General features: G+C 38.0%; 1 protein-coding gene across 5 annotated transcripts in view; it reads left to right on the top strand.

Annotated features, from left to right (window-relative positions):
• Nucleotides 1–13058, top strand: part of LOC111864026 (ionotropic receptor 21a) — a 21983-nt gene extending 8925 nt beyond the window's left edge. For 3 of the 5 annotated variants that reach the window (XM_023850959.2, XM_023850963.2, XM_023850962.2), the window contains 7 exons: nt 2314–2442; nt 3593–3760; nt 4002–4243; nt 5514–5654; nt 8092–8284; nt 8997–9201; nt 10809–13058. In XM_023850959.2, the coding sequence (XP_023706727.1) occupies nt 2314–2442; nt 3593–3760; nt 4002–4243; nt 5514–5654; nt 8092–8284; nt 8997–9201; nt 10809–11669 (1939 nt within the window). In that variant the 3' untranslated portion in view covers nt 11670–13058. The remainder of the gene's footprint in view (nt 1–2313; nt 2443–3592; nt 3761–4001; nt 4244–5513; nt 5655–8091; nt 8285–8996; nt 9202–10808) is intronic. The other 2 variants (XM_023850961.2, XM_023850960.2) reach the window with 2 other exon arrangements.
• The last annotated feature ends 402 nt before the right edge of the window (nt 13059–13460 follow it).

The raw sequence follows: 13460 nt of genomic DNA, 5'->3' as shown, positions 1-13460 counted from the left end.
AAATCAATTTCAATATTTGGTATAAATTTTTATGTGCATATTTTAGTGCATATTTCGGAAGTTTTTCATGCATAAATGCATACATATTTAAGGGATTATTAGGGCATAAAAATCCGGTCCCTAGTAATGACTTATTTTTGGCCTGCCTTGGAGTTTGACGCAGACACCTACCTCTTAAAATTGAATCGCCTACAAATCATGGTTCTCCGCACCATTGGAAATTTTCCAAGGTGCACACCGTTCCGCGATTTACAAACGGCTTTCAACCATTCATATGTATATGAGTATATAACAAAATTGTGTGGGCAACAAGCAGTAGTGATACAAAATCATGAGAATGAACATATTTGCAGTATAGAACAAGGCGAAGCGAGATATAGAAAATATTAGAGGTTTAGTCTTGGCGACGGTCGAGCTTGTGGCCGTTCAGGTGACTATGATACCATTGTAGCATGAGATAAATAAGATATGTATGATCTTTCAAAGCCGGAACTGACAGAGAACTTGTATATAGTGCACAAGGAAGAATTTTCTGTAACGTGCCATATGTGCGATACGTACACTTTACAGAGGCGAAGCCTATCCATAGAAGATAAACCCATCCTCTAGTCAGAGCGAATGGTTCATAAGGACTATGACCACAAGGATTCAGTAAAAAAAAAAATCTTTGGTCGTGAGGCCTCAAGGGGCTTGGTGCCAAGACGAAAACTGACTGGGGGTTAACCTCTAGTCGTAAAGCAACTGTGACTCTGATTCTACTCGACAGCAGTTAGGAGAGCAGGAGTTTGGTGTGAGATGACTGTCAGTAGCCCGGTAGGCTAATTCCTACATTTATCATTACAATACCCAGAAGACTCCACAATTAACACCAACCACTGTTGAAACACAAGATGATATCATGACATTGGTAAACTATACCAGTTGTTCCCAAACTGTTGCTCGAAAGGCTCTTTGGGATATATGCAACACATTAAGGGGTTTCCAGAAGAATTGCATCTCTGGGGACGTTACTGACATATCAGCATTAGAGCTCTTTGGGATATATGCAACACATTAAGGGGTTTCCAGAAGAATTGCATCTCTGGGGACGTTACTGACATATCAGCATTAGAGTAGGAAATTTTCAGAAAACAATTATATTGGCAATAGAGCTGTACCTGTTTGCTTTCGTTTTTTTTTTTTTTGTGTAGTCTGTTCCAGTTACTTGGCAGAGATGAACAGGCAAAATTACCGCAGTTTATTTTTCTTCTAGAAGGGAAACAAATTGAGAAACAATCTTCAAAAGTTTAGCTGCATGAACCTGTGTCACGTCAAGTGGATTTCTGAAGTAAAAAGCAACAAAGAATTACGAAGAATTACCGAGGAAGGATTTGAGGTTCTCACAGTGGGGATCATGAAGAATCCCATCTTCCTGAGATATGATGCCATGTAGTCAATTCAAATGCAGTCGACATATGAGAGGAACATGTCGCCTCCTTCTTCAGGGTTGAAGAATAAGCCCAGCAAGAAACTATCATGAAGCAGGTAACAAACAGCTACTTATTCTTTTACCCTGAAGGTGGAGGCGATATGTTCCTCCTAAACGTCGGTTGCCTTTCAACACAGAGTTAAACCAAGAAGATAGGACTTTTCAGGCGTATTTTTATTTTTTAAGGATGGATGCCTGCTGTTTTAAATCCAGATCTTCCCCCCCAGCTGATAGTGCATGAAAATGTTTAAAGAGTAATTGACTGGATCTAGAAGGGTTAATGGTGAAAAGAATCATGAAAAGCATTCTTATTTATAACTGAATCACTGGATAGATTATGCAGAGCTCGGACAGCCTAGTTGGTAGACCACCTGACTATGGGCTGGACAACCGAGGGGTCAGAGTTCAAGTCCCAGTAGGGTCACGAATTTACTCTTCTCCACATCTTCCAGACCGGCTCTGGGTTTCACCCAGCCTCCTATCCAATGGGTACTGGAGTCTCTTTACCTGGGGTTAAAGCGGTAGGGATGTTAAGCTGACCACTCGCCTACAGTTACTGCCAAGGTCAAGAAAATGTGGATCTCTACATCCACTCCCCCATACACCTTCATTGCATAGTGCTTTATTAATTAAGACCAGGAACAACTTTACCTTTACCTGGACAGAATATACTTACAGATTTTGAGGCTGAGTTAAAATAACGTGTTACATAGGACACTTATGTAAATAATCTTCAATGATTTGTAAAACTAAGAATAAAATGAAAATTTGTCAACCAACTTTTGACACTTGCCGAACTAAAATCCTACTGTTTGTTGTGTTAAAATCACCCTTCCATGTTGCAGGGGGCAGTTCTTCAATGGACAAGAAGTTGTTAGCTCATGGGATGGAATAGAGATTAGGCTTCTCTGGCTTTTGGGTGAGATGCTGAACTTCTCCATCAGTGTTGTGGAACCCTCTGAAGCCCTCTTCTTGTGAGTTACAGTGGACAGATACACAATTCTCACATAATTTCCTTCCACAGTACAATACTTTAAAATAAGAAGCACTTGAAAGATAATGCCAAGGAGAATATTCAGACCTTGTGGGGATGAAATAATAGCAGAACTGATAAAACTGCATGGTGAAAGTTCTTATGTTTCTTGCGGCACATATTGAACTGGGGATCAATGAAATGATTACAAAACTTCTGTTTCAAAACTTTAATGAACTCAGAAAGTACATACAAACATTACTTGGAAAGGCTCAAGGAAAGGTACATAGTGGGAAGTATAATATCAAAATTTGTCTTAGAGGCAAAGGTAATGAAGAAGGGAAGTGGATTTGGCTGGCTGTGGGTAGGAACCAAACAAAATTTAGGAACTGGGTCAGAAATATAAAACTCCAAAAAAATGAGAAATTCCTTCAAATTTTCCTTCATCACAGCTCAAAGAATGGTCACACAACAGCATAGTTGGTAGAGACACCATGCTACAAGCAGGAAGGTCACAGGTTCGATTCCTGATGAGGTCAGTGAATTTTTCAATTTATCTAATACTTTCAGCCCCACTATGGTCCTGGGGTCGACTCAGGATCTAACAGAAATGAGTACCAGGAATCTTCCTGGGGCTAAAGGGCAGCTGGCACATAAGGCTGACAACTTCACTGCCATCTCTGAGCCAACTGTCTAGAAAATGTGGGAGCCTCAACATCTCAAAACTCTATGGGCCTCCATGGCCTGTTCCAAGGATAGCTTTACTGATGGCTCAAGGAATGAGACCTCTTCCAAGACCTAGATATGTATAAATAAGAAGGTAATATTAGAAAAAATTGTAGGCAATTGACTGTGAAGATATGAACTGAATTGTGTTGCCACAGGGTAGGTTTCAATGAAAGGTCTTGGTTGTCTTGGCAATAAACATTTCATAGAAGGGAAGTTTTCTGATTACATGAATAATCAGTGTATCAGCCACTTAAGGAAGGCACTGTAACATGAAGTTGCTGAGTTAGTATTAGCCTTTTAATAATTAATTCATTAACAGTTAACATTAGTTAAGTCTGGTTCTGTGGTATCCAAGATATGTTTATGCTCCTTTAGTTCAGATATCAATTGAGCCATAATACGAAATACTGCCATCATTACAGACCGAAGGCTTCTAATGCTGTTGTGAAAGACCTCTTGTCAGGCAGGGCTGACATTGGAGTGGCTGGCATTTATATGACTCCATCACGGGTGACAGCACTTACCATGTCCTCACCACACACCCAGGACTGTGTGACTTTCATGACACTCACCTCTACAGCATTGCCAAGGTAACATCTGATAGTGGTACCTGCACATTTGCCCACTCAGTCACTTACAAATGTCCCATTCAGCATTCACATACCAGTATATACTAGCCAGGTCTTCATCAGTCCGTATGTCCCATCTGGACACTTGCAGGTCAGTTTGACTCCCTCAGACACTACTCAGTCAGCTTCTCCACTAAGACATTTATCAGTCACTTTGACCCACTCATACATCAGAAATGTCACATTCTGCTCCTCCTTGCAGGTATCGTGCCATAATGGGGCCATTCCACTGGACCGTGTGGCTCACTCTCACCCTAACTTACCTGCTTGCCATTTTCCCCATTGCATTCTCTAACAGCCATTCATTAAAACACCTGTTGAAAGACCCCTGGCAGGTGGAGAATATGTTCTGGTATGTATTTGGCACATTCACCAACTGCTTCACATTCAAGGGAGATCGCAGCTGGAACAACTCTGACAAAGCAGCCACAAGAATGCTTATTGGTGAGTGAACTCTGCATTCCTGGGAAACTTGTTCAGCTGAACTACTCAAGATACCTAAGATTATGGTATGGGCCCCATACCATTCTGCATTACAGAGAAGCTTATGATTTTGTAAACCATCCATCTGGTAGTTTTGGTCTGATTAATTAATTAATTAATTAGGTAATTACATGTAAGTTATACACATTTCTTGGACCCCTCCTACATTTTACATGACCCGTTCCTCTCACCTGCTTATTTGATTGCTTGAACAGAATTAGGTTAATATAAATTCTGAAGCTCTACATGGTGTAATTTTTCTTTTTACTCCAATACTTCAGCTCTCTCATTACCAGAAGTTTGTTCTCAGCCAAGTTCAGTCTATATGTTTTTTTCTCAAACAAGAGACTACATTTTCTTCCATGATATGTATACAGTTGCTGTCTTGTAGTGCACTCAATTTCACCTGTTACTTCATGACATGTTTCGGCAACATAGTGCCATCATCAGGTGCCCTAATTACACTAATCTATTTCATTGCTTGCCTTTATAAAATTATTTAAAAAGTGCATATTCATCAACTACAATAAATTTACACACACTAAAACTTGTTAACATTATTCATCTTATGTGTCACAATTAAAACTTGCGTGTGGTTCTTCCACTATGGGGGTCATTTTTCTTATATTCTGTGTAAACCGTGTCTTGTGGTGTGTGTTCCCTTCTTAGCTGCAACTGTATACATATCATGGAAGAAAATCAGTGCAACAGGATGCTAAAATACAACATTAAGAGACTACATATCACTCCAGTATAAAACTAGATGTGAAATTACAACTTTGTTCAGTTACTGTAATATTTATAGTCTTATGCATCCTTATGAACACATGTTACAGAGGACATTCATGTCCATTAGTCTTGCAAGTTAAAATCAAACTTCATTGATTTCTCAACATAAAAGTTCAATATAAAATAAAATAGGGTTCACTAAATTATTTTTTTCCTTTTTTCTATGTTTAGAACACTATTTATCCTAAAAGGGAAATAATTTGTAAAGTAAAATAAATGAACAGAGGCTGGTGGGTCTGAAAAATTAGAAGGAATTAATTAAATTTAAAAATATATATACTCCACTGAAGCACATACTGTTGAGGAGGTGATGAAAATATAAAATATTTCAAGTGAAATCTTTGCTTGTACAAGTATTTCCCAAATTGTATCTGCTCAGAACTACAATACTGTTAGAACACTGATCACTGTGTATTTGTACAAGTGTCTGTATGTGTGTCAGGGTGGTACTGGATCTTCAGCATCATCATATCTGCATGCTACACTGGCTCCATCATTGCATTTGTGACTCTACCCCTCTACCCATCCTTCGCGGATAATTGTTATGAAGTGCTAAATCGTGGCTTCAGAGTTGGGACTCTCAGTAAGTCTTGCAACAAACAAGTAGTGCCAGTTTGAATGGAACACTAAGGGCTATGAAATATTACACCCTCAAGATTTAATATGATTAGATGTGAAGAAAGCAGTCAACTGGGATGTGGTGCCTTGTAGATATTGTGTTAACTGACATTTCGGAGGAACATATCGCCTCCATCTTCAGGGTAGAAAACAAGAAGAAATCCGTGAGCGAACCAGTGTGAGCAGGTGCAACAGAAGACTGCTTTCTTCATAGTCACCGCTGTGAAAACCTCAAATCTTACATGATTAGATGTGTTTACAGTCATCTAGTACTGGTAGAGGAATTAAATTTGCAAGGCCATATTTGGCTAGGCATGAAGGTTTAATAGGGAAATGAACACAGAATCTTGGTGAGGAGAGTTCTAGGAAAGCAGTCATTTGGAGGAGAAGCAAATTGGAGGATAACATTAAGATTGTTCATAGAGAAATAAGTTATGAGAATGTTAGGTGGATGGAAATGGCTTAGAATCATACAAAACGTCAGGCTTTGGTATTAGTAGTCTTGAACTTTCAGGTCCTGTTACCAGAGATGTATATAGTTAAATAAAAACAAATTAAAAAGTCATATTCATTAGTTACATATGTCTCATGCAGTCATCATACAGTTATTTCCCCTATTCTTAGCCCCTCAATCCTGTGTTTAGAAATATACTAGTTGTACACTGCAGCAGTACTTAAATGGCCCTGTAGCAGTCACATAAAATATTTCTTATAGCTCCTATGAAAACATTTTGCTGAAACAACAAATAGTATAGTAAAAATTACTATCCTAGGAGATATAATGCTTCAGTTACTTTGATTCTTCTTTAAGAGATGCCAGAGCTTTGTGGTAGCTGACAGAAAGTTAAAAATTTGCAAACTGGGGATGTCTTCAGTATCCTGGTGTTCATTTTGCTGAGCTTCAAGAAAAGTAGTAAATAGTATCTATAGTACTGGTATCTCTACCTAAACCAAATGGCAGATAAGTTGACAAACTCAAGCAGTTCACTGATAGGGTTCAGAAGAAAGCATTCCATTTATTTTAACATGCATACCAAGTTAAAACTCCATACTGGTCATTAGATGAAGATGAGTAATCAGCTTTCTACTCCAGCTGACTTTATCTCCAGGAAAATAATTCTCATTACCTATTGGAGAGGGAGTTAAGCATGTCTTTGAGCCATTCAGAATATGATGAAAATATATAGCCTAACTTTTATTGAGATTTGAACACCAGTGATCCATTTCCTTAGACACCAGAAAATGACAAGTAAGAAATCACTTGGTAGACTAAAATGGAATTAGTCAGTAAGTGAATCAGTTACTCAGCTAGCCACTTTATGCATGAGTTAGGATATCTGTCAGTTATGCTGTCAGCTATTTATTCATCAATCAGTCATTTGTCAGATACTGGTTCAGTCAGGCAGTTAATTCAGTTAGATCAACAGTTAAAGTCAATCAAAACCATGAAGGCACATAATACCAAATTCAGTATAATAGTTCTGGAGACACAATATTACAAACAGATTGTTCATGATTATGAGTTAGTCCAGTATTCTTAAATATAGTTTTGGAAAACTGTGACAGAAAGACCTAATGATGAGTGGTGTTAAATTTTAAACAGTGTTTGGCAGTAACTGAAAATAAAATGACAGTGTAATTAAAAAAACTAAAATTTGGTTTGTATATCTAGAGCCTTCTTAGTTTCATGCATTTGTCATTATGAGCATTTCCAGGGCAATTTTGGAAGGGGGGGAATCTGCTTATAAATTTGCATACAAGTAATTTAAGAATATTTTTACAGATCACCCCAGAATTGTCTCTATATGAAATGCAGATGGTACCACATTTAGAACTAATTTTAATTGTTGATATTAATATTTGGTATGTTTTCTTATATTTTAGTGTTGGTTTTTCATATCCCTCCCTCCCTGCCCCTCACTCCCATGTTACTCTTATGTACATCAGTAAGTCCGACGGGCTAGTTTTGTCCCTGTGCTTAACTAACAGCACTATGCTATGAAGGTGTACGGGGGAGTAGATGTATAGATTCACGTTTTCTTGACCTCGGCACTAGTTGGAGGAGAGTGGTCAGCTTCACACCTTGGCTGCTTTACCCCTGGGAAAAGAGCCCCTCTTACCCATTGGGTAGGAGGCTGGGTATTTGGTTATTTGTCTTTACTCAGCCCATGTTTGAATGTATGTATGTGTACAAACTCCCTGATAATAAGACCCAAAGATTTAACACTGCTTGCTTATACGTGATTCTGAGTTAGTTATATCCATCGCTGTTCCTCCAACCTACATATTTCCATTACCTTCATAGTCTTCCAAGTGGTCACATTCCTTGGGGATCCCCTGTATTTTATGAATCAAGCCTCAACTACTTGCAGTAAGAGCTAGAAATATATTCTTACATGAAGGTGATGGAGGATGGCGCCATTGGTTCAATGACTCTGCTGACCCAGCCACCACAAAGCTCTTCGAGAAGATGGAATATCTGCCTGACCTGGAGTCTGCACTGTACAATATCACCACAGCCTACTATCGTGACTATGCTTTCCTGGGCTCCTGGTCCCTCCTGGACTATATCATCAATACAAATTACACACAGAGGTTGGTACACATCATAATGAATGCAGACAGTGAACTGGTTGGAATTCCTATTTCAGGATGACTCAGCTACAAATATTTGTCAGGAGAAAAATTTTCCTGAAGGTCATACTGATTTCTCTAGTGCCTCAATAACTTAAAATTAGGAATGAATTCAGAAAATCTGTGTTATTATTCAGTTTAGGACTGGTCATCATCCTGTCTACTTTCAAAAACATCAAAGACCAAGGTACAATTAGTTTTCCCCTTATTTTGTATGACTCTGAAATGAAAAATACATATAATAAGTGTTTGAATACAAAGCCCTCAGGAAAATATTTGAACTTCAGGTGATAAATGATGATTACCTTAACATTGAACTTAATGATTTATACAGGTCACCTTGGGTGGTGCATTCTAGGAGGTTGCAATACACTGCGCACATAGCGTATACTATGTATATGTGAATTGCATACACAAATTTGGTGGTTAGAAACTTCATGATTAGGAATTACATTATTATTTAAAATTTGAAAGAGAGAGGAATAACATATTACTATGTGAGGGTGGGAGGCGGACGGAATTGATGCCGAAACTTCTGATTTTATAGCTACTGAATTAATTGGTCAGCTACTCAATCAGTTAGTGGTTTGTTAATGGTGTATGACTATGGGTCTACCTGTGTTATCATTTTTTTATGACGAGCTCTTACATCATGCATTCTTCACTGCTATAGGTCTGAAGGCAAGCGCTCATACCTGCATCTGGGGACAAATTGCTTTGTGCCATTCAATGTGGCGCTCATATTTCCACCACAGTCACCACACAGCAGTGTGATGAGTCAGATGATGTTACGCATCATACAAAGTGGCCTCTACAGGAAGCTAAAGCGAGATATGGAGTGGGACTTGCGGCGTTCAGCATCTGGAAAATTACTTGCAGTGAGTGCTTGCATGAAGTGGACACCTTGTTGTTTGCATATATATCTCAGACCCACTTAACAGATCTGAATGATATTTAGCATGTAAAAGGTTGTATTTTTTATTTTTATTTATTAATAACTTATTTAACAATTCTGTCAGTAGCTCAAGCTATACAGCATCAAACAAATGAATGAAAATGGAGAACGAACTTGAAAAATGTGAAAGGGAGGGTTGTAGTCTGATATAAGGTACTGTACTGGCATCTTCCTTGAAGGACTGAGGAAAACCACGAAGAACCTCAGCCAAGATAGTCAGTGTCCTGACTGAGATTTGAAATAGGGACATGCAATTCAAAAGTATTGTACCAGCCAACTTGTTTGGTGTGAGAAGCTATAGTAAACATATAAGGCATGCGTAATTTCAGTATGTAACTATGTAATAATTTGGTGCAGTTATTAGTACTCAATTTAATTCAGATTGTTTGCTGGCTGACCAAGAGGTGGAGAGAAAAGGGAGTAGAGCATTATTTGGGTAATGGAGGAGGCACATGAGAGGAGCAGGAAAAATTTGGCCTAGCCAAGAAAATTTTTCTGCATATCTCCAGTTGTGCATTTCCTTACATTCAATTTAGGCTGCGCCATAGCTCAAGCGGTTAGTCGCTGGCTTCCCACTGTGGCGGTCCGGGTTCGATCCCGGGTCTTGTCAAGTGGGATTTGAGGTGGACATAGTGGTACTGGGGCAGGTTTTCTCTGAGTACTTCGGTTTCCCCTGACAATCTTCATTCCACCAATTGCTCCACAGTCACCCTCACCTATCATCTGGGGCTGGTACAATAGGCCAGAAGGGGCCACAGTACAAGGGACTTAGTCCCACCCCACTAGCAATAAAAGAAAATACATTCAATTTATGCAGTTTCACCCTCTTAGACTTCTTCTTTTGAACATAAACTAGCACATAAATTGAGGAGTACCTGTATTATCTTAACATTTTAAATCTACCACGCTCACCCTAATAATGGTTAGCAACCTGATATTGTACATGAAAAAATTTGGTTTGACAGATTATCTGAAATTGTTATTATATTACCTTTCCATCCTCCATATGTGTGAAATTACTTCTAATGCAGGTTAACACCACTTAAATTGTTTACTGACAAATGCATTTAGGATGTCCACTCCAGCCATTTTTCCCACTTCAAGTGCGTCTTGCTTCCATTAGCTCCTATAAACCAATTCTGAACATTTTACTATGTGTTATAATTTATGACTTCTCAGCAGGGGTCCAGTTAAACATTTTATTCTGTCATCAATCGTTCCAGTTCTAAATTAATTTTTATTTTTCTTGACTGCACCTTCTATAATTTCTGAACAACTGTATTCCTCCTAATAAGCTGCAACTACATGGTCTTGTTGTGTTGTAGATGTATTAGAACTTAGGCATGTAAGTAAATATAAAGGCTGTCAATATACTTTCATCTACATTATACATGGTCCAAATTTATAATCCTTAATTTAAAATACCATTATTGTTTTATAAATTTCTATTTTCATATAATCCTTCCATGAAAGCCTAGACTTTCCAGCTTATTACATTGCACATCAAACATTTTTTGCTTTCTTTTATAGGCTTCTAGTGGACCATCACTACGAGCTGCAAGAGCAGAGGAACGAAAGTTGACTCCAGAAGATGCAACGGGAATGTTTCTTCTCCTTGGTGCTGGATTTGGAATTGCAGCTTTTATTCTTCTTATTGAGACTGTAGCCTGGATAATAAAGATAATCAAGAGGAAATTCTTTCTTCCAAAAAACAATGATGAAGTCTCTCCTGTTTTACATGGCGACATGAGACACAAATCCGAAAACAATGATCAAGTCTCTCCTGTTCTACATGGCAACATGAGACACAAATCCGAAAACAATGATCAAGTCTCTCCTGTTTTACATGGCGACATGAGACACAAATCCGAAAACAATGAGCAATCTGAAGTGCTGATGCATGATTACAGGGACCAGCCAGGATTTAGAGAGAGACGTGCGTATAGTGCAGGTGCAAGATTCAAGATACACGAGGACCTTGATGATAAGTCTGATGACAGACTGCAGTATTTTATCTCATTACATTCAGTGACCAGTTCGCCAGTAACAAGCTATCCAAGACTGAAGAACAGAAGAATGCCAACTCCAAAACCTAAATACAGTTTCACAGTAGAGGGAGAGGCAGACATGTCTGGAGATGAAATACCAGAAGACTCAAGTTATAATGGATGTAGGAAGTATGAAGAAGATAATTCAAGAGGGCCAAAATTCCAGATAGGGAATACAGGTGATAAGTACTTCGGAGCTGAAGTTCAGGAGCAGAGCTATCGTACATCTGAAAAGAATGATATGTCTGGTTCTCTGGGTTTCAGGGAGAATCAGGATCCAACTGGACAAGACACAGACATGACATGTGATGACAGGTTAACATCCCAGTATATGGAACAGTAATTACTGTGATGCTCAAGTGGGGAATCAGCACAATCACGCAAAAAACGGGAGCAGTGAGCAAGACAAAGACATAACAGACTTAGAGACTGGCATTCCAGCAAATAGAAGAGTCACTGCTGTGATATTTCAGAATCAGCACACATTATGGTCCCTCACTTTATTATATACTAAGCAAACTGCTTACCTTATGAAATTCCTCATTATACAGTATCCCTAGTTCCCATCTTGCTTCACCTCTCTTGGACCCAGTACTTTCCATAAACTTGAAATATACACATGTTCTTCTCTCAGTGAAGGAAATCATGTTTCACAGTCTCACAAAACAAGTAGAAGGCATGAATTTTTTCAAAGTTGTGCAGTGTTCAGTTCATAAACTTGCACAAAGAAATCTAAGTTTTCATTTCTGTTTTCACATTAATGAAATAAATTATCATATGCTTACATAGAGACAAAACAGGGGGAAAATATTTATTAATAGAAAATTTTTTATTTTGATGTCTGTGAAATGAATGATGTTTCAGGACATTTTAGCCTTTTGCCAGTAAGACTGAGGAACTGAGCTGAATCATGTACATGAAACAAAGTCTTTATTTATCTTGAGCATTTTCATAATTTCCACAGTTCAGCCTTAGGGGCCACTTGCCATAAGATTATCTGCATGGGGTAGGGCAACCATCCATGACAGAAATCCCGAACTGTACAGCAGACTATGGCAATAAGTACACTAAGAGATTATACCTAGGTAAGATTCAAACCTGCTGCCCTAGCATTTAACAGTCCTAAGACCACATACACCATTACTCTCTAAGGATGAATCATAAACTGAAGTTTTATTTTTTTCAGCTGCATATTACTTATTCAAAGGTCATTTCTCTCATCCCTCCTGCAAGTAAATTCTTGTACAAACCTGGTTACTATAGACATGTGCCTCTGCACAAATAAATCAGCATAAGACATCATTTGCATGATATGTAACTTCACCACATGATATAAACCAAATAAGGAATGCAACCATTGAACCATCACTCACAAAAATAACATTTTCTCCAAAATATGTTTCATGTTCCTTTATTTGTAATGAAATATTTCTTCAATAAATATGGTCCTATACTGAGCACCATTCATATAGTAATCAGGTTATATAAGGAGTGAAGGTTTGTGCACTGATAAAGGAGCACAAAAAATTTAGAGGTCACTAGAATAAACCAAAGTATTCATAAGTGTCATTGTTATATAGTGTGTTCTACTTCAGTTATTAGGGGATGTGACAGGAAGATCATGTCATAAAAATGTCATGATGATGTTCAGTCTTTAATTCACACTCATCAATAAGAAATTTAAAGCGCCAATAACAAAATAGTATAGGTAGTAAAAAATTAACTTACATAATATCAACAGTTATGTTCCCCTGAGAAAATGACAGTATTAACCTTTATCGGACGAACGTCATCATATGATGTCGTTAAAAGTTAGGGCAGCTGGCCGAATGTCATCATATGATGTCGCGGATTCCACGCGTGTAAGGTTTTTTTTAATATTATATTAAAAATATAAATTGTTCTATTTACATGATTTTTGGTCACCACCTTTATAATGAGACAGCCTTCGTTCCTGCATGATCAAATGTAATCTAGGGACGTCATATGACGTTAAAAGTAAGAACAAATTTAAGAACGACATCATATGATGTCGCGCATTCCACGCGTGTAAAGATTTTTTTAAAATTAAATTTAAAATATAAATTGTTCTTCTATTTACATAATTTTTGGTCACAACCTTTATAATGTGACA

The sequence above is a fragment of the Cryptotermes secundus genome, unplaced genomic scaffold, assembly GCF_002891405.2.
Source record: "Cryptotermes secundus unplaced genomic scaffold, Csec_1.0 scaffold303, whole genome shotgun sequence".
Taxonomy (NCBI): domain Eukaryota; kingdom Metazoa; phylum Arthropoda; class Insecta; order Blattodea; family Kalotermitidae; genus Cryptotermes; species Cryptotermes secundus.
Note: the sequence above shows the minus strand (reverse complement) of the source record. Positions and strands in the feature narration are given on the sequence as shown.